Source organism: Sapajus apella, unplaced genomic scaffold (genome assembly GCF_009761245.1).
Source record: "Sapajus apella isolate SASKATOON/1434 unplaced genomic scaffold, GSC_monkey_1.0 scaffold147, whole genome shotgun sequence".
Lineage (NCBI taxonomy): Eukaryota > Metazoa > Chordata > Mammalia > Primates > Cebidae > Sapajus > Sapajus apella.
The window spans coordinates 83,261-109,444 of NW_022437087.1; the positions used below are offsets into that span (position 1 = coordinate 83,261).

General features: G+C 38.4%; 1 protein-coding gene across 3 annotated transcripts in view; it reads right to left on the minus strand.

The window, feature by feature from the left end:
* PDE8A (phosphodiesterase 8A) overlaps positions 1-26,184 on the minus strand; it is a 146,394-nt gene that overhangs the window by 66,806 nt on the left and 53,404 nt on the right. For all 3 annotated transcript variants that reach the window (XM_032264784.1, XM_032264782.1, XM_032264783.1), the window contains exons 2-3: positions 3,540-3,596; positions 933-1,123 (exon numbers count right to left, since the gene is read on the minus strand). In XM_032264784.1, coding sequence (XP_032120675.1) covers positions 933-1,123; positions 3,540-3,596 — 248 coding nt within the window. The remainder of the gene's footprint in view (positions 1-932; positions 1,124-3,539; positions 3,597-26,184) is intronic.

Below are 26,184 nucleotides of genomic sequence, written 5' to 3' on the forward strand. Positions count from 1 at the left end.
CAGCCTGGGCGACTCTGTCTCAAAAAAAAAAAAAAAAGAAAAAAAGAAAAAGAAAAAGAAAAGAAAAGAAAAGAAATCTGGGCTACAATGATAATAGCTTATTGTGAAGTCAACCAGATTGAAACAGATGAGAAACATGGGCGCATTTCAGGCACTAGATCAAGGCCACAGGAGAAACTACTGGAGGCAAATCATGGAAGGGTAAACGCTACCTAGTCTGACTACCAGGAGTGTGGAGCTCTCACAATCAAGGAAACAACCCATGTTGACCTCACCACATATGCCACGTATAATCTTTTAATATAGTGTCATTTGCTTGTCACCTCGGTTTTTAACCCATGGGTTTAGCTTAAATCTTTTCTCTCTTAAAAGTCAAGATTTTAAATGTCCTTAAAATTAAAAAGTCATAAAATTTTACATTATATTTGCCTTGCTTCCATCAGCAGAAAATAACTTTCCTTAAAAGGCATTTTTTTTAGATTTAGGTCTGCTACACAGAATTCCCTCATAATATTGACACTGTGCAAGAATTATAAATAAAACTCACTCATCTAACATTAAAAGACAATTTCATCACAAAGTTGAGAGGAAAAAAAAAGACGATTTTCAAAATTTTCAAAAACAATCTGAAAAATTCTAATTCTTATTGCACTAATATGCAGGTGATACTGGTGGTTAATTACATTTTGAGTTTCACTTTGACCCTTAATAAGTCTTATTATTAATGTTTTCTTACTGTTTTAAGTAAAGTGAGTGAAGCAAGACAAAACGAGATAAACAGCAGTCCTACAAATAATGAGGTTCTAATATTTTGTTTATTTTACATGCATGGAAGGCAACTTAAAAGAGTGAGTCTAACTTAATCTATTTCTAGGCTGCATGTATTGTTACAAAGGCCAATGGGACTATTGAGGCCCAAGTCTTGGGCTTACCTGCACAGTGCCTCTGCATCCAGCTGTCGAGGATTTCTGTGGTCTATGATGATAATGTCATGATGTTTGTCCAGGAAACAGGCAAGGACAGCCTGAGCCTCCTTGGTAACTGTACACTTAAACCCTGCTTTTTCACATGCCCTGCAGAATCCATTACATTGGTTATCTTCTTTGGTAAACACTAAAAGTACCTGAATCAAAAGAGCACAAATACTTCTTTTAAAAAAAGAGGTTAGAATTGTCATTTCTTACTCTTTTTTTTTTTTTCCTTGGACAAAGTCTTGCTCTGTCACCAGGTTGGAGTGCAATAGCGCAATCATGGCTCACTGCAACCTCCGCCTCCCAGGTTCAAGTGATTCTCCCGCCTCAGCCTCCCAAATAATTGGAACCACACAGGCACGTGCCACCATGCCTGGCTAATTTTTCTATTTTCAGTAGAGATGAGGTTTTGCCATGTTGACCAGGCTGGTCTCGAACTCCTGGCCTCAAGTGATCCTCCCACCTTGGCCTCCCAAAGTGCTGGGATTACAGGCATGAGCCACCACACCTGGCCCATAATTGTCATTTCTTAACAAACCATAGAAAACTCCCAAGTGTTTTCAAGGCAAGGATACAGTTATCTTTTTCCTATGTAAAATTCAGAGACGGTATCACTCAGTTCCCCCAAATTTGTGCTATTTTCTAGCTGTTCTTAGGAAGTCCAAGTGCATAGATCATATACCTACTTTTTTTTTTTTTTTTTTTGGAGACAGGGTCTCATTCTACTGCCCAGGCTGGAGTGCAGTGGTGCAATCTTGGGTCACTGAAACCTCTGCCTCCCAGGCTCAAGCAATCCTCCTGCCTCAGTGAATCAGGTGCATGGCAACACACCTGGCTAATTTTTGTATTTTTAGTAGAGACAGGGTCTCTTCATGTTGCCCAGGGTGGTCTAGAACTCCTGGGCTCAAGTGATCCGCCCACCGCAGCCTCCCTAAGTGTTGGGATTACAGGTGTGAGCCACCACAACTGGCCATATGCCTACTTTTTTGCTAAGAAACCCACTGGCAGAACTCAACCAAGGTTTAGTTAAGCATTTTACCTTGAAACTAAATGAATTAAAACACACTAATGCTTATTTTAGCTAAAAGAAAGTTAATTGTATAAGTTCTCAGATGGCAAATGCTAATATCTTGGTGAAATTACTGGAATACTTAAATCCTATAAAGAATGTATTGATATGTTTGACTCAAGATTTTATAAAATTCCTCCAAGTTAAAAAAAAAATCCCTTTGATTAAAAGAAGAAAGATTAAAATAGACCAAAGTGTGACACTTCAAAGCCTGTCAGTTAAGTGACACAGGCACGAATTGCAAGAGGTGGTATCTGTGCCTCTGCCCAGGACAGTGGCTGGCTGTCCAGGTGCCTGCCCCGATCATGTCAGCGCCGGTCTGGAGCAAGTGAGGACTGTATCTACACAGCCTCTTCCCTATCCAGCCAGCCTCCTTTCGTCTCTCTCGCCGCTATTCCCACTCCCAATCTGGTTCAGAAGCACCAATGTTCCATCCCTTCAGAAGCAGACTGATAATGGGGCAACAGTGGTGAGATGGAGATGGGCAGCCTGTGAAACAGACTGCAAAGCTGGCAGAAACCCTCCTAAGGCTTATTTCCTCTGAGTTTACCCAACAGCAAAAAGATCATAAATGCCAAGAACTAAAAGCACACATTTCTGTCAGTCTTTTTCACATATTTTTAAATGTAATAGTGAATAAAGCATGTGTTTATGTATAGGGAGCATGGATAACTTGGCTAAATTTCAATTGGTTGTTTTCTGTCTCATATTTTGAAGTAGATAAATTATAGATCTCTCTCTCTGATAGAGCTGATTCACCAACATTGAAAAGATAATCTTTTTACTTTTTATATTAAAAATTTCAAACCTACATAAATATGAATGACAATGAACAACAGAGACACTTTCTCTACATTCATCAACTAACATTTTGCCACCTTTGCTTTGCTTTCTCTCTCTCTAAACACATATATGTACATACATACAATTATACACATTTTTTATTGCTGAACCAATTTTTTTATTTTGTTTGTTTGAGGCAGGATCTCACTCTGTTGCCCAAGGCTGGAGTACAATGGTACGATCATGGCTCATTGCAGCCTTGACCTCCCAGGCTCAGCCCAGCCTCCCAAGCAGCTGGGACCACAAATGTGCACACTTCCATGCCCATCTAATTTGCTGTTGTAGAAACTGGGTCTCCTTATGTTGCCCAGGCTGGTTTCAAACTCCTCAAGGACTCCTCAAGCTCAAGAGATCCTACTGCCTCAGCCTTCCAAAGTGGTGGGATTACAGATGTGAGCCGCTGTGCCTGGCCTATTGCTGAACCAATGAAAGTAGGCTATAAACACTTCTGCACCTCTAAACACTGCAATGTGTACTTCTAAGAAAGGATATTCTCTTATCTAACTATAGTAGTGTTACCAAGTTCAGGGAATTTAACATTGATCCAAATACTATTATCTAAATGGAAGACTCTTTTAAATGCGTAAACGTAGCTCCACCTCCATCCTTTTTAAAGAAAATCAGCATGTGAAAAATACAGCATCGTTCATTATTACCTGAAGTTGATCTTGATGAAATCTCATGGGGCCAAATTGCACATCAGCTACTGCTACCTGTAAGAAAGAGATTTGCTTAAATATGACCAAAAAAAACAAAAACAAAAAAAAAAGACAATAGAGAGAGAGAAGCTTGCTTAACTTTCTCTCTAAGAAGTACCAGAAATGAAAGTAAAATTTCTATTCTAGAGACAAATAAAGTAAATAGTAGATAAGTGAAATGATTATGAGGAATCCCAAGAATCTCCTTATGGCCCCCAGGAGAAGTGGGGAGCAGGAAAGAAGAAATTAAATAAATAAACTGAATCACATTCTGGCTTTGCCTTTTACTAGCTACATGTGACTTTAAGTGATTAATCTTCCTCAGCCTCAATTTCTCACTTGTTACAAAGGCCAAATGAGATGACAATATAGAGAGTCCCCCAATAACAGACACTAAATAAACACTGATTCCCTCTGTGTCTATTTCCATCTTTTTCCTGATGGACGATGAAATCTTACATCCACATGGCACATGAGTAATACAATCCAGAGATCAGAACCATGGAATGTCTTTGAGAAATGGTCGACACTTTTCCATATTACAGAGAAGCATAATAGCACTTACTGATGAGTACTTATCCATTTGAGGATGTAATGCTAAATGAAAGATAAATATAATATCATAATGAAACCCCAATGAGTAATAACAATCATAGCACCAATGGAAGACTCAGTGTGTTCTGGTCACTGTGCTAAGGGCTGAACATACGTTATTTCACTGAATCCCACAGTAATATGGTAAGATTTTATAGCTGGAAAACTGAAGTTCTAAGTACCCTGCATTAAGACCATACAGCAAGTGGCAGTGCTGGGATTCCACCCAGGTTTGTTTAACTCCAGGTTTGTTTACTGTGCTGTAAACTCAGGACCACTAGAGGATTTGAGTAGTCTGTGTTCAACACAAAGGGGCCCAAGGAAGGGAGAAGATGGGGCTGAAACCCAGCTCCAGGTGATGAACTCTGGCACTAGGCTGCTACCCAGGGGAAAAGACATTTTGTAATTTGCCCAAATACTCTGCAGGTTTTGATGAGATCCCAATCTAGGCCTCTATGTGATGGTATGATTCACCATAGCAGCAGCAGAACTACATCCATGAGACTTCCTACAAAATGTTTCCTAACTGACTGCCCTCCTCCAAGCTCTCCCCTCAAGCAGTGATCTATTCTAGCAAACACATTATGAAGTCTGTTTAGTGATGGGAGGAAAAAAAAAACAACACACATATTTTTAACCACAAGAAGCTGATGTCTACTAATTATGGGCCACTAGCTCAGTTTCTGAATTGCTTTGTAATAATTTTATCTCTCAGAAGGCATAAAAATAATGAGGGTCCCTACTATTCTAGACTAAAAACTGAGAAGGATTCTTCAGTAAGGTGAAAGAGTCAGGAGAACAGACAGTGCATGGTATCACCTATGCTCTTGAGCTGTGTACCTATGGGCCGGTCTCATACTGGCGTAACTGGATACCAAAGCCAAAATTTCTATGAGGGAAGGTGGTCCAAGAGGTCCACAGAAGAGTCTTAAAAGATGGATTTAGAGAAGACAGTAGAATAAGAAGCAACAGGAATCTGTCTCCCCACCTAGAAAATATTGTACTGGTAGATATAACTATTTTAGGAACTACTGAAGACTTGCAACTTCCAGGGGAAGGGTTGGATAGTAAACTGCAGTTAATTTCAGCTCTGAGCACATAGCAGGTATCCAAGCCCATGGTGGGTAGCTGTGAATGTGTTCCCGAAGCAACCTGCATACAACTTGCAGGACCCAGGGAAGGCAAAAACAACCTTGTCCTCCAAATATCAGGAATCTGTGCTCTGATCACTGATTACAGAGGTACAGACAAAGAAGAGGTGCATTGTTGTTGCACCTTCTCCCATTGTTGCAAGCCATTTCCCCTCTAGTTGAAGAGACTTCTTGGAGATGTAAAGGGCTAGCGTCCATCCTCTCATTTTTCTCTTCTTTCCCTTTGAGTGTCAGACATTAGGGACTAAGGCATTCAAAAGCAATGAGGAAAATTAGAAAGTGATTATGCAAGCCTAAGGAAAGGCTCAGAAAATGCCTGAGAAGACCTTAAGTTTACACATTAGACTGATCCTTGGCACAGAGATGGCCTACAACAATTTAAAAAACAAAACAAAACAATAACAGCAAACCCTGGGGAAGACAGAGAATATGATTTCCAGAGTTACCACATTATTAAATTCAAATGTCCAGTTTTCAACACAAATTCACAAACCATACAAAGAAACACGAAAGTACAGCCCCAATAAAAAAAAAAAAAAAAAAAAAAAAAAAATTAACAGAAACCACCCCTGAAAGATACCTAATGGCAGGTCTACTAGACAAAGACTTTACAAACAACTTAAAGATGCTAAGAGAACTAAAGAAAGATATGGAGAAAGGGTCAAGAAAATGATGTATGAACAACATGAAAATATAAGGAGATGAAAAAAACTAAAAAGAAACCAAAAATAATTTCTGGAGTGGAAAGTACAATAACTGAAGTGAAAAATTCACTAAAGAGATTCAAAGGCAAATTTGGGCAGGCAAAAGAAAGAATCAGCACACTTAGGAGATGATTGAAATTATCAAGTCTGGGAAACAGAAAAAAAGCTTTTTTTTAAAAAAAAAAAAAAGGTGAACAGAGGTTATAGTTCCTGAAGGACACCATCAAACAAACTAATATACGTATCAAGGGAGTCCCAGAAGCTGAAGAGAAACAGTAAGAGAAAATGTATGAAGAAAACATCCCAAACTTGATGTAAGACATAAACATCCAAGAAGCTCAACAAACACTAAGTAAGATGAACTCAGAGAGAACCCATACCAAGACACATTATAATGAAACTTCTGAAAGACAAAAAGAGAATCTTGAAAACAGCAAGAGCTGGGTGTGGCAGTTCACACCTGTAATCCCAGCACTTTGGAAAGTCTAGATGGGCAGATCACCTGAGGCCAGGAGTTCGAGACCAGCCTGACCAACATGGCGAAACCCCGTCTCTACTAAAAATACCAAAAAAAATTAGTCGGTGTGGTGGTGGGTGGCTGTAATCCCAGTTATTCAGGAGGCTGAGGCAGAAGGATCACTCAAACCCAGGCGATGGAGGTTGCAATGAGCCGAGATGATGTCATTGTACTCCAGCCTAGGCAACAAAGCAAGACTCCATCAAAGGAAAAAAAAAAAAGGAGAGAGGAGAAGAAGAAAAAAGAAAGCAGCAAGAGCAAGAAAGAAGCAACTGGTTACATACTAGAAATCCTCAATAAGACTATCAATAAATTTCTCATCAGAAACTTTGGAGGTCAGCTATAAAGTGCTAAAAGAAAAAAAATTGTCAATCAAAGATCCTATATTCAGCAAAACTTCACTCAAAAGTGAGGGAGGAATTAAGACATTTCCAAAATTTAAAATAAATAAACCAAAAAAAAAAAAACAAACAAAAAAAACGGAGAGTTCATTATCACTAGAAGTGGTAATGCAAGAAGTGTTCAAGGGAGTCCTGCAGGGTGAAATAAAAGGAAACTAAACAGTAACTCAAAGCTGTCTGAAGAAATAAAGATCTCAATAAAAATGAAACAATGGATAATTACAAAAGCCACTGCTATTGTATAAATGATTTGTAACTCCTTTTTTTGTTTCCTACATGATTTAAGAGACAAATACACTTTGGTGGGGAAAAAAATTATTAGTGTAAAAGGAAGTATTATTATAACTTTGGCTGGTAACTCTACATTTTGCATTTTATTTTCTAAATAATTTAAGAGACATTTGAAAGAATTAGTGTATGCTTTTGGGCACACAACGTACAGTTGTCCTGTGGTAACTGCAGGAAATTAGTTCCAGGAACCCCCATATATGTGAAAATATCTGTGGATGCTCAAGTCCCTTATATAACATACTCCTATTCTCTCTTATATTTTAAATTGTCTCTACTTACTTACAATACCAAATACAATGTAATGCTATGTAAACAGTTCTTAATGCTATATTGCTTTTTACATTTTTTATTTTATTTTTTTCTAGTTTCAATCTTCAGTTGGCTGAATCCATGGACGTGGAACCCACAGATATGGAGGACCAACTATATAAAGCTTTAATTTTGTGACATCAACTGAAAAGGGTGGGAATAGAGTGGTACAGGAGTAGAATTTTTGTGTGTTATTAAAGATAAGCTGGCATAATTCAAATTAAATATTTATAACATTAAGATGTTAACCATAATCCCCATGTTAACCACAAAGAAAGTAGCTACGGCATATACACAAAAGGAAATGAGAAAGGAATTTAAATACTGCACTACAAAAAATCCACTAAACACAGAAGAAGACAGTGATGAAAGAAATGGAAGACAAAAAAAAAAAGCTCTGTGACACAGAAAAACAGACAGCAAAATAACAGAATTAAGTCCACCTTTATCAGTATTTATTTATTTTTAGGGACAGGTCCTGCTCTATCACCCAAGCTGGAGTGCAATGGCATGATCATAGCTTACCGTAGCCCTGAACTCCTGGGCTTAAGAAATCCTCCCACCTCAGCCTCCGGAGTAGCTAAGACTACAGGTACATGTCACCTCACCTGGTTAATTTTTAAAGTTTTTGTAGAGGCAGGTCCTTGCACATGAAAAGATGCCCAATAACAGTAACCATTAGAAAAATGAAAATCAAAAGCACAAAGAGACACCGCTTCACACTACTATCAGAAAATAAAACAAGTACTGGAGAGGACATGAAGAAACTGGATCCTCTCTGCCCTGTTAGTGGAAATATTAAATGGTACAGCTGCTGTAGAAAGCAGAATGGCAATTCCTCAAAAAATTTAAAAAATAGAATTAACATATGATCCAACAATCCCCTTCTGGGTATATATCCAAAATAATAAAAAGCAGTGATTCAAACAGGTATTTGCATGCCCATGTTCATAGCTGTATTATTCGTAATTGCTGAAACATGAAAACAGCCCAAGTGTCCACTGACAGATGAACAAACAAACTAAGCCAGGAGTGGTGATCTGTGCCTGTAGTCCCAGCTACTTGGGAGGCTATGGCAGGAGAATCACTTGAGCCCAAGAATGAGCTCAACACAGTGAGATCCTGTTTCTTTTTTAAAAAAAAAAATAAAGAATATATTTTAAAATGTGGTATATGCATACAATGGAACATTATTCAGCCATAAAAAGGAAATTCTGACACATATGCTATGAAACAGATGAATTCTAAGAACATTATGCTAAGTAAAACAAGCCAGTCACAAAAAGACAAATTCTGTATGATTCCACATACATGAGGTATGTGGAGTAGTCAAAATATATATAGAGAAAGCAGAATGTGTTCGCCAGAGACAGGGGGAAGGGAAGAATGGGGAAGTTCTTATTTAATGGATATATTGTTTTAGTTTTACAAAATGAAGCATTCTGCAGATAGACGGTGATCATTGTTGCACATTATGAATGTATTTAATACCATTCAACCGTACACTTAAAACTGGTTAAGATGGTATATTTTACGTTACGTGTATTTCACATTTTTTAAAATGAGGAAAAAAAGGAGAGATCCAGTCTGTATAATCCCTTTTTTTTTTTATTTTTAATTGAGATGGAGTCTCGCTCTGTTGCCCAGGCTGGAGTGCAGTGGTGCAATCTCGGCTCACTGTAACCTCCACCTGTACCTCCACTGTACAGGTGCGATCTCGGCTCACTGTAACCTCCACCTCCTGGGTTCAAGCGATTCTACTGCCTCAGCCTTCCAAGTAGCAGGGACTATAGGCTGGAGCCACCACGCCTGGCTAATTTTTGTATTTTTAATAAAGATGGAGTTTCGCCATATTGGCCAGGGTGATCCTGACCTCAAGTGATCCACCTGCCTCAGCCTCTCAAAGTGCTGGAATTACAGGTGTGAGCCACCACGCCCATCTTTATTTTCTTTTATTATTTTTTGAAATCAACTTTCAAGGGCTTGGAATGGTCTGTATATCATCATACTCTCACAGTGCAGGAAGAAGAAAAGCAAGAGGCTCTGAGAGATCAATTTGAAGGATGAGTGTTTTGTTGTTTTTTATGAACAAGTTTAAAGCAATGAGCAAATGAATGTGACTAACCTGTTACCTGGAGAATGCAGTGGAACTGCTCAGGAAGAAAAAATGGAAGAAAATGACAGGAAGAAGAGAAGGAAAATCATCTTGCTGACTTTCTACAGTATGGGGCAGTTTCATAAGAGAAAGAGCAGAAAAAGCATAAACTACTGGAAGGAGGCTGCTACCGCCAAGATAAAGCAGGGTCAGAGAGCCACTTGGGTACTTTACATGAATTGACGTCTCAGTCTCTGACAGAATACTCATGAAATTTACTAGGAAAGATCAAATAGATAGAAAATAAAGTCTGAATGGAAAGAAAGAAAATAGTTATAAATATTAGAAAAACATGATATACTAGGCTACCAAAAAAAAAAAAAAAAAAAAAAAACACCTTAAAATATATTCCTAAGGTAAAAACTGTACAGTTTTTATCCTTCAACAAAGCAGTCAAACCAGAAATTTAAAACTTAAGTTTAAGCAACAACAACAAATTCTGCCTCCCTAGAAAACTTAAAAATATTAACTCACAAAATTACTGAATCAGAGAGAGATATGCAAACTATGCCTACAGATTACTCGGAAAATAAAAGTGAGAATATTATGTAGTAAGACTTACAGGATACTGCTAAATTATAATGAGGGGCAAAATCTCTAGTCTAAACAAGAATTAAATAAGTATACTAAGGCTTCAAATCATTAAATTTGAGAAAGCCAACAGTACAAACTTAAGGAAACCAGTAAGAAAGAAAAAATAAAGACAATAATAAATTGTTTAAATATTAATGACCAGCATGAGAAAAAGTGTATGTTTATATATCTATAAATATATACACACACACAATCATATGTATATATGTGTATGTTTATATATCTATAAATATATACACACACACATATACATACGTATATATGTATGTATGTATGTATGTATGTATGTATAGTGTTAGTCACAAGCTGAGAGAAAACATAAAAGTATGGATGGCTCAGAGCAAAAGGCTCATCTCTCCTAGGGAAACAATACTGAATACGTGGTCTATACCAAAAGCTAGTGAAATAACTTGGCTTATACAGATAAAAGGCAGCATAAATTTATGATGTGAACTTATAAAAGTAACTCACCATTGGATTTATTTTAAGAAATAAAGGCAGTTATGGATTTACTTTTAAAAGATTTAAGACTATGAATTTTGCCAGGGTAAAACTTCAGCAATATCATTTTAAAACGTGCATGTTTCAGCAATTCCTTTTTACCATTGAACACTTACTTTATTTACTTAACTAGATTGCATTTAACCTTACATCCTGTCTACGGGGTATATCCGGCTCTCAGGACCTCTACGGAGCGGAGTCTCCTAACAGCCGGACAACTACTTACCACTGCTCCCCCCAAAATAACCACCACCAGGAAATCTGATGACATTACTCAGTGAGCAGACGTCAGCAGTGGGCCCTCAAAGAGTAAACAACTTCCCAACTGCTGTAGAAAAGGGGACTGGAACTACTAGAATTCTTGTATCCATCCTTTCTTCACATATGAAAATCATGATCAAACTGACGTAGAGCTTTAGGTCACAGCCCTCTTAATAATAATTTATTTTTCACATTAATATTTACAAGGGAATAGTCATTTTCAAATCAATTTAAATAGTATAGCTTTGATTTAACCTTTCGGCTTTAAAAGCAACTGACATTTTTAAGCAATATAGAAACAACAGTACGTTCAATAGCTGTTACCAGTAATTATACACATTAAATTTAATCTTTTACACTTTTAAATACTTGTCAATGTATTAAAATTTATTGTTTAAAAAAGGTTGTAACATTAGGATATCAGATAATATGATGGGGTCAATAATATTGTAAAGTAAAATTTTTTGTAAATATGGTTGACAGATACATGAAACAAATTATTATTAGAAGCTTTGGCTTCTTTTGCTTGCCTAACTGATCTAACATCATTTAGATGTGACATTATGTTACAAATCTTGATTGGAGGTGGGTGAGAAAGAAAACAGATACACAATTCCAACCTATGTGCGATTTCGACTCCCCCCTACCCTCCCTATCCCTTGCCTGCTTTGTTTTTTCTTCTTAGCTCCCAGTCACCATTCGGTACATTACGTATTTTACTATCTATCTTCTTTTTTTGTCTGTTTCTCCCACCGGAATATACAGTTCTATAATAGGGATTTACCTGCTTTAGTCACTACTATGTTCCCAACACTTAAAACAGTGTCTGGCACATGGTACAGAGTCAAAAAATATTTTGGAATTAATGTGCACTCAACAGCTAATCTTTTTAAACCAAGCATTTATCTAAAACTTATACCAGCTTATTACATACATATATTTATGTAATATATTGTTAAATATATTAATATATGTAAAATATTATGTACATATATTTATGTATGTAATACAGGACTTCTAGTTTTCAGAGTGATTTCATAGGTACTTTATTCCATTAAGAAACAGAAAGAATGGCTGGGCACAGTGGCTCATGCCTGTAAACTCAGCACTTTGGAAGGCCGAGGCTGGCGGATCACCTGAGATCAGGAGTTCGAGACCAGCCTGGCCAACATGGTAAAACCCCATCTCCACTAAAAACACAAAAATTAGCCGGGTATGGTGGCATGCACCTATAATTCCAGCTACTCAGGAGGCTGAGGCAGGAGAATCACTCGAACCTTGAACTGGAAGGCAGAGGTTGCAGTGAGCCAAGACTCAGCCACTACACTCCAGCCTGGGTGACAGAATGAGACTGTCTTGGGGAAAAAAAAAAAACCCAAAACAGAAAGAAAGGAAAGAATCTTATGAAGAGTCTAAGCCCTAGGAACTATGAAACAACCATATGATCTATCTCTTTTTTTCTTCATTCCTTTGTTAGAAACTGAAAGTTATGCTGGAATCAATTTACATTAATTGTATACAAACCAAGGAACTATAGTAAACACATAAATCCAATTTTGGCCTGAGCCATACCATCCCTTTAGGCTTTCCATGTACAACCAGCAAACAACTATTTCTCTCTCTGGACAAAGAGAAATAATGTGATCAACGGAAAGATGACAGCCCGGAAAGAGCCTGGAGATACCAGTTCTTAGGTGTGAAAGAGTCTAAGTCCAGACACTTACTGACCACCTATTACTGTAAGACAAGGGCAGTGCTAGATACTAGGAGTACAAAGAACCTAATCCTGTCCCTTGGGTGGTAGGAGAGGAAAATGTAAATAACCACAGGCTGCAGTCAGTTTTAATAGAAAAAAGTTATCTACCACGTAAATAATTTGGATCCAATCACATTTAAGTCCAATTTAGTTCTTACATTATGAGCAAGGTAAGCTCATTAACTCCATTTTATTGATGAAGAAACTGACACTCAGGGAAGTATAATCAAATAGTTGGTAAGCAGCAATTGCAGGAATAGGACCCAATTCTGTCTGAATTTAATTCTCGTGGTCTTTTCATGCTTTATTAGGAAAGGTCTAAAATAACCTGGCCCTAATTTATGTCTAGCTGGAAAAAGATCAAGAAACTGGAAAACAGCATTTATCCATCTGACAAGTCTTTATTGAACATCCACTATGTACCAAATGGTCTCATAGGCGTTGAGGATTCAACAGACAGCATGACAGATAATATCTCTACTTAACAACAGGGAGAGATGTGATGGAGAGTAACTGAATCAGGTTCAAGGAAGGCCCCTCTGAGGCAGCAGTATAGAAGGTGAGATCTGAATGACAGGAAGGAGCCAACTATGCAAGGGATGGAGGAAGTAGTACCAGGCAGAGGGAACAGACAGTGCACATGACCTACGGTGGAAATAAGGTGGGGCACTGGAGGAAATGAAGAGGAAGAAGGTCATGAGATGAGGTTACAGCTAGTCAGGGGCCATATGATGCAGAACTTTCTAAGGCAGGAAAAGACATTTGAATTTTATTCTAAATTTCATGAAAAGCCGCTTGAAGGTTTTATACAATGAAGTGACATAATCTGATTTCTCTTTCTAAAAAAGATGTCTTTGGCTGCCGATGGAGAATGAACTATGGGAGGATAACAGCAGAGGCAAGACCAGAAAGGAAGCTTCCGCAGTAGTCCAAACAAGCGAGGATGGTGGCTTGGCCTGGCAGCTGCCACAGAAATAAGTAAGGATTTGGGATGTGTTTTGGAGAGAGTAATCAGGACTTGCTGATGGACAGGACACAGTTCCACTGATTCCTAGACCAGAGTTCTGATTATCTGATTTGTAGTTTTACATCAGTGTTGCCCAGAAATCTGGGGTTCTGCAAGGCATCCTACTAGAAGCTGACGTGCATCTGTTTGGTCCTTTCCAGATCCACCCACAAGATGGCACCAAGGTCTACTCTGAGGCGAAGTTCCCAGCTGCTTTCTATACTCTTTTATCTGTCCCCCACTGTCCTAGTCGCTTTTTTTCTCCCCTCACCTGTTCCTAATTTTCCTGTCAGTCAAACAGCCAATATTTACTGTGAACCTTTTTTATGTTACCCTGACGGACTGTGAATTCTAGTTATGTACTAGGGTGAAAACATGCACATCCATTTTTCCCAAACCCATAGTGTTGGACAAAAAATGATATCTGGATTAAATGAGCTATTTCAGGTAGTTAATACAATTCCTGACAATGACCAAGTGCCCAATAAATTCTAAATATCTACAGCAAATATTTTCCAAGAAGTTTTTGCTATGAAATTATAATTCTATATGCATATGCATATTACAAGGCATTTTTAAAACTGTATTTTTCCAAAGCACTGTTTCTTTCAGAACACTAAGGTCATAATCTCTAATAAGAACCATTAATTTCATGACACCTTGAAATACTGTACAAAGTCAGATCTAGTTCTTAAATATCATATTAATGTATTAAATAAAGGGGACAAATATAAGTTTTCCTGAAATGCTAAAATTACCTTTGAAAGTAAAACTAGTAAGACTCAACTCACGAAAAATGGGACTAGTTAACAATAGGAGACATAACCCAATCCATGAGATCTTCTTCACACATGTCACTGAGATCTGAGAATCCTCAAACTCAATGTGGCAATCTAAGGTATAACATCATGGAGTCCAGATTAGAATCTACCTCTTCCCTCCACCCTCCCAAAAGAGAAAACTGATCACTTGACTATTGGTCTGTCAGAATAAAAAGGAGGGTCTACAAGCTGCCCCAGGGAGCAGGAAGCCAAAGGTTGAGAACTCAGTGCTATTTAACACTCTCCTAAAGAAAAACCAAATTCAGGCAATGGATGATCTGGATATAGAATCAATCAATTAACAAATTAGCAGCCCACTTCTCACTTGGATGACTCTATTTCAGGCATATTTACATCTGTCAATTACGTTTCTGTAACACACCGTATACTGAAGACAGCAGAGAGCCTTGTTTGGAGGCTCTATAGCTGTTTGCCTACCTACCTGTTTACTACTAGGCTGGCCTTTGCAGTCAGGATGCTAAGTTTTATTGGGTTAGCTAATGAACTTTAAATGAGATTTAAGGAATTACAATGAGAATGACAATCTATATCATCAAATTATCTAGAATCACCCACAGTTCCCATAACCAGTATTCTGGAGGTTAGACAGATACAGGGTTTGAACTCTGACCCTTCCTGAAAAACTGCGTGACTTTTGGTGAGTTTCTTTGCTAAGCTTTACTTGGAAAATAGTGATTGCGAAGATTAAATGAGTAAAGATCTAAGGCACTCTGTGCAGTACCTGGCACACAGTTAAGTGCTCCGTCATGTACAGCCATTACTACTGGCAGGGGATGTGCAACCATTCATAAAGCTCCTACTTTGGTTCTAGAACCAAGAAGACATCCTTGAGCAGGTATGGAGGCTAAACATGCTATCTCTATCACAGCTTTTGGTAGAAAGTGAATTTTGAGACTGAAAGCTACCTGAAAAAAAAAAAAAAAAAAAAAACTGCAACAAAGAGTAAATTGCTTACCCCAGTCTCCTTCCTGTGTTAAACTATCAGACCTTCTGAATGCTGTCCCCACCCTGAGGTTCTACTGTTAAAACCATCTCTTGGCTGAGCGTGGTGGCTCATGCCTATAATCTTAACACTTTGAGAGGCTGACGCAAGAGCATCACTTGAGCTCAGGAGTTCCAGACCAGCCTGGGCAACACAGCGAGATGCCGTCTCTACAAAAAGTTGGCCGGGCATGGTGGTACACACCTGTAAGTCTACTAGAGAGGCTGAAGTGAGAGGATCAATGAGCCAAGGAGTTTGAGGCTGCAATGAGCTATTATTGCACCTCTGCACTCCGGCCTGGGTGACAGAGGAAGACCCTTCCCCCTCAAAAACAAAACAAAATAAACAAACAAAAAACTTTGACTCTTCTTTTAAGAGGGCTATACAAGTATTCTCAGCAACTGGCCTATTCTACTTTTTATAAACAACACTGGTTTCTTTAAAGTTTCTTTTTGGAATTTCTTTTTTTACTATTAATTATGTCTAATTCTAAATTTCGAATAATCATCTCAGAAAAATCAAGGAAGTCATTTTCTTATGTCCAAGAAAACTGAACTTTGAGTTTCAGAGGAGAAACTACAGGAAATAGAGGAAAGTATATAGTAAAAGAACTAACAACATCAACAAAGAATGTGAGAACTCCTGGGGCAGATAAAGGCCTTCAGATCAAGGATGGGGCACATTAGGGGTGGGGAGAGAGGTGAGGCCCTAGCCTTGGACAATCATTGCCTGACCCTTCATTGCAAATAGCAGGAACAGCCCAGACTGAAGGTTTAGGAAACCTAAACCTCTCCTAAGCGAGTCTGTCTCTTCCCAGGGCTGTATCTTCCTAAGGGTTTAAAGGCAAAATCTTGACTAGAAGTTGCCTGGTGTTTATATATACAAAAAAAGGTGTATCTATGTCCCCCAAACTGAATACATTTTTAACAAAATGGTGGGCAGAAAGTCTCAATTATAATCCAAATACACTTACTTATTAGAATATCGTAGTAGTCATAAGTACATAAACATTTCGAAAAGCACAGTGTCAAAGGGGATGTGCATCTCCACAGCTGCTGGTGCAGAGGCATCCAGCACCATCTTCCATGGGGCTGCTCTTGGCCTTTCTATGGGCAGGTCATGAGAGGGCAGGCAAACAGTCCTTGTTGGTGCATTCAAAGCAAACACTTGTTAATAAGCAATGTCTGGCTAACAGAAAATGATGTTTTAAGCATTTTACATCCTGCCAGGCTAGACTGTTATTTATGTATAGTTTTACTAAGTTTCAGTTATGCTGTAGGAATAGGTTTGGGATTGAGTTGACTTGTAATGAACTGTATTTTTTCCCATTAAGAATAAAAAGAAACGACTTCTGATTGAAATTTTCATGTATAGCATTTGATGTTCAGGAACCAATCACTGAGGGCCTGCACTTGCATTACCCTACAACCCAGAAGTCACAAGCCTGGGCCTATTCACAAAGATCTGTAAGGGGACATATGAAAAGATGTCTGTCTAGGGTTATGTGTGGTGGCAGGGAGTTACAAGAATTCTCAGAATATCTAACGAGGGACTAATATAATGAATCTTAAAAAAATGCCAAATTAAAAAAAAAAGACAATGAGATCTATAATAACATTTATAGAAATCAAAAGTAAGCACATAATATATACTGTATAAGAACATATAAAAACAATATTACATACATTAAACATGCTAGAACAGGTGCCTAGAGAAGACAGAAAGGGAAAGGGAGTACAGAATCAGAAAGAAACAAAACAAAAAGAGGAAACTTAAGGCAAAAATTTTTCTTTTTTTTTTTTTTAGAGAAAAGGTCTTGGCCGGGCCCGGTGGCTCACACCTGTAATCCCAGCACTTTGGGAGGCCGATGTGGGCAGATCACCTGAGGTCAGGAGTTCAAGAAGTAGTCTTGCTATATTGCCCAGGCTGGCCTGGAACTCCTGGGCTCAAGTGATCCTTCCACCTCATCCTCCCAAGTAGCTAGGACTACAGGCGTGCACCATCACATTCAGTTCCCTTTTTTTTTTTTTTTTCTTTAACATATCCATCACCTCAACTATTTATCATTTCTTTATGGTGAGAACATTTAAAATACCATCTCTTAGCTATTTTAAAATAGTCATTATTATTAACTATAATCTCCTAGGTATATAATGAATCACTGGAACTTTATTCCCCCTATCCAAATGAAACTTTGTACCCTTTGACCAATGAATCCTCTTTTCCCATCTACCACTCTCCTCTCCTCCAGTCTCTGGTAACCATCATTCTGCTCTTTACTTCTGAGTTCAACTTTTGTAGATTCCACATAAGTGAAATTGTAGGGTATTTGTCTCTCTGTGCCCTGCTTATTTTACTTAGCATAAAGTCCACTAAGTTTATCCATGTTGTTACAAACGACATAATTAATTGCCTGCATTTTAAAAGGCTGAATAGTATTCAATTGCATGTATATATTGCATTTTTTAATCCATTTGCCTGTGGATCAGCACGTCAATTGTTTCTACATCTTGGCTGTTGTGAATAAAACTGCAATGAACAGGGGAGTACAGAACAGACATCTCTTCAACACACCGACTTCAATTCCTTCGGACATAGATGTGGGATTGCTAGATGGTATGACAAGTCTATTTTTAGTTTTTTTTTAGGAACCTCCATACTTTTTTTCCAAAGTGACTATATAAATTTACAATACTACCAACAGCGTATGAGGGTTCCCTTTTCTCCACATCCTCACCTACATTTTTTTTTTTTTTTTTGACAGGCTCTCATTTCTCATTCTGTCACCCAGGCTGGAGTGCAGTAGCGTGATCACAGCTCACTGTAGACTTGATCTCCTGAGCTCAAGTAATCCTCCCACCTCAGAATCCCAAATAGCTGGGACTACAGACACATGCCACCATTCCCAGCTAATTTTCACTTTGTTTTCTGTAGAGATGAGGTCTTACTATGTTGCTCAGGCTTGCCTGGAACTCCTGAGCTCAAGGGATCCTCCTGTCTCAGCCTCCCAAAGTGATGGGATTACAGGCGTGAGCCACTGTGCCCAGCCTTAGTTTTCATCTTTTTAATAACAGCCTATCCAAAAGGTGTGAGATGATATTTCATTGTGGTTTAATTTGCACTTCTCTGATAATTAGAGGTATTGAATATTTTTTCATTTACCTGTTAGGCATCTGTATATCTTCTTTTGAGATATGTCTATTCAGCTCCTTTGACATTTTTTTTTTTTTGAGACAAAGTCTCACTCTTACCAGGCTGGAGTGCAGTGGTGCCATCTCAGCTCACCGCAACCTCTGCCTCCTGGGTTCAAGAGTTCAAGTGATGATTCTCCTGCCTCAGTCTCCCAAGTAGCTGGGATTACAGGCGTGCGCCACCACACCCAGCTAATTTTTTTTTTTTTTTTTTGTATTTTTAGTAGAAACAGGGTTTTCACCATGTTGGCCAGGATGGTCTCGATCTCTTGACCTCATGATCTGCCCACCTTGGCCTCCCAAAGTGCTGGGATTACAGGCATGAACCACGGTCCCCAGCCCTCTGGCCATTTTTTAAACAGTTGTGTGTTTTCTTGTTCTTAGTAGTTTGTGTTTCTTATATATTTTGGATATTGGCCCCTTATCTGATTTGCAAATATTTTCTCCCAGTCTGTAGGTTGTCTCTCCATGCTGCTAATTGTTTCCTTTGCTGTGCACAGAAACTTTTTTTGTTTGATGAAATCTCATTTGTCTATTTTTGCTTTCAATGAGGCAAAGATTTCTTAACTTGATACGAAAAGCACTAATGATAAAGGAAAAGACTGGTAAGTTAGATTTCAAAATTAAAAGGTCATCAAAAGACCCATGTAAAGGAATGAAAAGGTAAGCCACAAAGCTGGAGAAAGTATTTGCAAAACATACAACTGACAAAGAATTCATACCCACAGTACAGAAAGAATGCCTGCAGATTAGTAAGAAAAAAACCACACAACCCAACTGGAAAGAGCCTTGCAGAGTTAGATGATACTAATACGCCAAGTGCTAAGGATAACTCAATCTTCTGAACTCAACTAGCAAAAGAAAGTGAGCTCATCAACAATGAGCTCACTCATGAAAATGAAGTTTTAACAATTTTATTAAAATGTATGTCAGAAGGAAATTTGAACAGCTATTTAAAATTTTATAAAGCATAACAAATATCACTGGCTGAAGTCTCTTCTATTTCAAGAGTGTTCTTGGGAGAAAATAGAAAAAGAAGTATTTGCGTCTACAATTTGTATATCTACAAGGGGAAATGAGTTACTTATGCAACTACTACACAGTAGAAAGCTTTGTTTCCATAGAGATTATGACACAACTGATTTAAGCCTTAAATTAGAATATTCCAATTTGAATTGAGAAATGATCTTTTTGTCTAAATGAATAGTGTATTCAGTGCAAATAAAAGCTCTGCACATCTGCTGATATCATTTCCTCTTTACTTCAGTAATAATTAATAAGAAGAATACATCCACACTAGTCCCAAAAAGGCATTCATACCCCTAAAATCTCACAAATGAGGTCTGAAAATAAAGGGAATGACATATTTCTACAGGATATACAAAAATACTGGCCATAAAGAACCGTCATAAAACATTTTGAAATATCTTTCTGCTGATTTCACATTATACTTAAGCCTCAATTCAGTAATTAAAAATGATCAACCCATTTAAATAAGGTTCAAATCAGGCAAAATTTATCTATAGTATATTTTGTGGGGTAAAGGGTTATCAAAAGGGAATACAAGGACATCTTATGGGGTCCTGGAATGTTCTTTTGTAATCTGCGTGGTTCCGTGTGCAAAAATCGACTAAGTTGTACACTTTTGATGTATGCATTAAGTTTAACTTTGTTACTTTCATAAAAAGAGTTCACTTTAAAAATAAAGAGGTCAGTCCAATATCTTAAGAGCACTGCAATCTTTATTTGAAGAAAAAACCTCTCTCTACCAGTAGGACCAGTTGCAGGGGCAGCCTGCCACTGGGGAAGAAGTTGTTGGGGGCTGTTCTGTCTCCCTCACTTCCTCCCCAACCTGCTAGCTGCTGTTTCTGAGGCAGAGAGGACAGGAAAGGACCAGAGAAGTCGCTGACCAGTGCTATTAGACGATGACTTCTCACTCTTGTAGCCTGACGGATGTTTAAAGCTCTTTCTCTTATAAGCATTTTTGTGATTTCTCTAGAGATTCTTCTACTGTGTCCCTCCTGCCACAACTTCCTTTAGATGGGCAGCTGAGCCAGTGCTTCAGCTGGCTTTTCATGGTCCTGTCTCCTTTTCTACCAAAGTATAGATCCCACAGCCTTTACTGCTGGAGTCCTCTCAGCCTGATGGGCTAACATCTTGGGCAGGAACTCTTTTAAGAATGACCCCATGTCAACATTCTACCTGGATCCACCATCTGCCCATAGCCAAAGTATATGTGTGCTCACTGCTTGCTCTCTGAGAACGAATGTTTTGTTTGGTGGGAGGAAAGGGTTGATGTATACAGGTTCAAGTCCACTAGGCTTTATGGTAAAGTGGCTCTGCTGCCTGGCATATGTACTCTGCCCTTCAGTATCTCTAACTTGGTCAAGTACTGGGGTGTTTCCTGTTTATGCCCCCATTTTAATCATGGGAGCCTCTAAGACAGCAGCATCACATTCAATACTCAGATATATGCTGGCAGCTGAGTCTCTGAATGGATGTAGAATACAATAGTGCCAAGAAGATTCAGGAAGAAGACAGGGAATGCAGTACCTGACTGCTGTTAAAAGTAGCACCCATATAAACAAAGGAATTTGGATGGCTGTCAGGGTTACTGAGGGGTAGACCATGAGGAAGGCAGTAAGTCTTCCCATTTTCTATCAAATTGTGTATCAAATTGTACTCCACTAGGCCTATGTTTTTTAATGTTGCGAGTTTCGGCCTCAGATAATACTGCTGAAAATTTGGAAAGGTAGCATTAGCAACTGCTAGATGTCATTTAAACTAGAATCTCCATGTGTGCCATTACTGTCTGTTACATATGCACACTATTTCCATGAAACCAAGGAATGAAGGCAGCATTGGTTCTAAAAGTAAAACAAAGGAGAACATTAAGCACACACATTAGGAGACAGCATATTATGACACTTCAGGAAGTTGGCCTGTTTATATTCCAAGAACTTTCAAAAACAAAATGTATTTTCTGGTCCTCAGGAATAGCTCTTGAGAAAAGGACTTCATCAAAAACCTCCAACATAACTGTTCAAAATAAATAATAATTTGGTCTTTTTTTAGTTTCACATTCATTTGTTGGTTTTGAATTTTTAATTTTTTTCAGAAGAGTGAAGTTAATCATCTTAAACAAAACATAAATACCTTCACTATAGTTGGCTGAGTGGAAAAAGAAAATCACTTTAAAGTGAACCCCCAGGGCCAGGCACGGTGGTTCACACCTGTAATCCCAGCACTTAGGGAGGCTGAGCTGGGTGGATCACCTGAGGTCAGGAGTTTGAGACCAGCATGGCCAACATGGTGAAACCCCATCTCTACTAAAAATACAAAAAAAAATTAGACAGGCGAGGTGGTGGGCACCTATAATCCTAGCTACTCGGGAGACTGAGGCAGGAGAATCGCTTGAACCTGGGAGGCGGAGGATGCAGTGAGCCGAGATTGTGCCATTGCACTGCAGCCTGGGGAACAAGAGGGAAACTCCATCCCCTAGCCCCTGCCAAAAAAAAAGAGTAAATACCCAGAGGTGAGGTGCTGCTCCTCCTGACCCCAAAGCTTCTGAAATACCAGGTTTTGAGTTGCCTCTTCTGTCAGAGAATCATATTAGTAGAATATAAGGTCTGACTCCTTGCCGACCAAGGCTGTCGTGACCCCCAACTCCCATTTATATTTATTGGTATGTCAGGTATCTGTCCATTGTTTTCATTACCCTTTGTAGAGGCTTTGTGAATGTATTTTGATATTTAAGATAATTGATACTTTTGTCTAATGGTTACTTTTATAAACATCTATCAAGCTTAATTTATTTAGATAATATCTATTTAATCCCCTGTGAAAATGATGAAATTAAAATATTTCTGGGCCAGGTTCAATGGCTTATGCCTGTAATCCTAACACTTTGGGAGACCAAGGTGGGAGGTTCACTTGAGTCCAGACGGAGTTCAAGACCAGCCTGAGCAACACAGTGAGACCCTGTCTCTAGTTAAAATTAATAAAACTAACTAAATAAAACATTTTCTTCTCCTGCACCATCATTCTGCTAACCATTTTTAGTCAGGTATATATGATCTCTTACTGTTTAGCTTTGTAGTTTTAAATATACCCTATACCTCTATTAGTTCATCTGTCAGCTTTAAATGGTACCCTTTGAACCCTAGCTATTAAGGATGAGGGAACAGCACTCTTACCTTGCCTCCCATCTTCTTTCCCCTCTCCTCTCATAGGTGGTTGATTCTATCACTGCACACTGTCAAGTCATATAACCTTTACATCCTGTTCAATTGCATCAATCCCCACATTTGTTTTAACCGACAGTTAGAGAGTCAACACTCATCTCCACCTGCTTTGCTGTAGTTTTTCCAATTATCTGTTGGTAGACTGAAGTTTGTCTTTGACTAGATTCCTCAAGACGGGTTCTTGAGAATAATCTTGCTCGATTTCTAACATTGAAAAATGCATTTGTTGTTTTTATATTTAAAAAACAATTTCATTGAACATAAAATCTTTGAGTCACACTGACTTTTCTTAAGAAGTTTCTCACTGTTGCTCACATGGGAGGTCAGTGTCCTCCCATGATCCTTAATAATAAGGAGGAGTCAAAATTTCTCCTTCTCTAAGCGACTTGATCTTTAGGCCTGGCTGCCCGAATGATTTTGAAATCTAATAAGCCTACTGGAAGATATTGCACTGGGTTCAAGCGATTCTCCTGAGTAGTTGGGATTACACGAGCCTGCCACATTTTTGTACTTTTAATAGAGATGGGGTTTCACCATGTTGGTCAGGCTGGTCTTCAACTCCTGCCCTCAAGTGATCTGCCTGTCTCAGCCTCCCAAAGTGCTGGGATTATATGTGTGAGTCACCGTACCCAGTGTTCCTGTGTTTTTCAATCACATCTACCACGTTTTAACTATTTCTATTTCACTTAGCTCACTTACTTCATTCCTATTTTGGATACATTGTCTCATATTACTTTTAATTTTGCTGTTATTTATCTGGTGGTTTTTTTTCTCCTCACTTTCTTTCCTAAACTCAGATTTCTCTTCCTATCAGCTTGCCATCTCATCCCTAAGCATTTGTATTTCTGATTTATGCTCCAGTTTTTTTGTTTTTTTGTTTTTTTAATACAGGTGGGCTGATACTTTCTGAACTGGTAAAATATTTGGTCATGATTTTCATTTTTTCTGTGCCAATATTTATCTGAGTGTTCTTCATCATCTTTGTTTTTTCATGTTATTTTTTTCATCATTTTTCTTATACTTGACTAGATCCCAACCTGGTCCATTCTTTTATTGCTTATTTTTGAAGGCAGTTTCTCATGGGCAAGATTTTTTTTTTTTTTCCTTGAGACGAAGTTTCACTCTTGTTGCCCAGGCTGGAGTGCCATGGCATGATCTCGGTTCACTGTAACCTCCACCTCCCAGGTTCAAGTGATTCTCCTGCCTCAGTCTTCCAAGTAGCTGGGATTACAGGCACCTGCTACCATGCCTGGCTAATTTTTCTATTTTTAGTAGAGACAGGCTTTCACCATGTTGGCCAAGCTGGTCTCGAACTCCTGACCTCAAATGATCATCCACCTCAGTCTCCCAAAGTGCTAAGATTACAGGCATGAGCCGCCGCACCCAGCTTGGACCAGCTATTTAAAGATTCATTTGGGAGAGGAGCCAGGGCCATATTCAGGAGAAGAGCGGTCTTCTTTCTTTTACTCACAAGTGTATGTGTGCACGCAGAGTGGGGAAAGGTATTCTTGAGCCTCTCTACCCCATCAACCAAAAGCAGAAGGCAGCTGTAGAGCTGTTCACAGTATAGTCTCTCCTTCCTGCTACCACAAGGTCAGACCTCTCCCTACAAGTACTACTTGTCTAAGTTCTCATTCAATCCAGCCTCTTCTGCAACCTGGAATCAAACTAGCTGCAGGGAAGCTCCTGCCATCAGCTTGTGTGCTCATTTCCACTATTTCAAATGAAGCATTTGGTTTTGAATCCTAGGGTGTGTCCTTCACGTTGGAAAATGTCCTTCTTTTCTTGAGATCTGTAGTTCCAAGCGCCTTCAGTCTACTTCCTCTAATACCCCTGGTTCAATCTTTGAAGAACTCTTCCAACTTATTTTCTGGCTTAGGGTTTCAGACATGTCCCAATTTCTTCAAAGATGGAGTTCTCATTTCTGTTTCTTTTTCTACTAGTTGCTGGGGATAATTTCCCTGGGGAAGATGGAGAAAGGCTGACTTTACCATGTTCACACCTTAAGTTCTACTTTTTTCCTCCAAAACCAAAATGACTTAAAAATTTTTTTTGAATATGAAGTAACACATGGTCACTCCAGAATCCAGACAACATAGAAAGGCTGCAGAGGAAAACCGTAAAAAGTGATTACCTGAAATCTCATTACCCTAAAGTAATTCTTAACATGAGCATATATTCTTTGCTTTTTAAAATGCATTTAAATTGACCTTTTCCCAGGCATTTTTCCATTTAAAATTGAATATTTTCTTGAAAATACAGATCTAAGTTATAATTTCAATAGTTATATGATACTCAAGAGAACTTCCTTTTAACTAAGAGTATCATAAGACATTGAAATGTTTAAGCTTTAAAATAAACAATCCCATAAAACAGAAGTCATGCCCCTTAAAGATCAAATTTTCCACATTTTAGTTTCCTTGTAAATCAGAGAAAATGAGGGGTTTATTCCACAGGCTTTTAGAAATAGAAAAAGGAAGTCTGGGTCTTTTAAAGCTAGGTAACCAAGAGTTCTTTTTAAAAGTTACTGTTTCCATGACCTTTGTTTCTAGTATAAAAAATACACTGTATTTTCTTTTCCTGGTTTCTTATTTACAAGATAGAGAAAATCCAAACAATACTATCCAACTCTTATACTATGGATGGACAATCTCTACAGGTTATTAGGAACAGGGTCAAGAGAATTACAGACTGCTCCTTTTACCTCTACAGATGAGCTTGTACTACGGTGTCAAACAAGGGAATGTGTGCAAATTGCCTACTGTCTGTGAGTTTTCATTAAACTGTCTTTTCTAGTCCATTTCCTTAATTAACAGAGACTTAGAGCTATACAAACACTGAACCTCAAAGCTGGCTGTGGCTGTGAAGTAGACAGAAAACATCCTGTTCTTTCACTGAACTGACCTTAGAGACAACTTTTCAAAGTAACACCACCTATACAAATGAGCAAACTGCTACATGACAAAGTACTGGTGTGTGCCAGGGAACAAAAATCATAAACGAATGTTATTTGCAAAAATATTCCAACAAGTGTTTGAGGGTAACCTGCAGGTTAAGATATGCCCCTTACATAATTGACTGGGCAACCCTGGATTCAACAATAA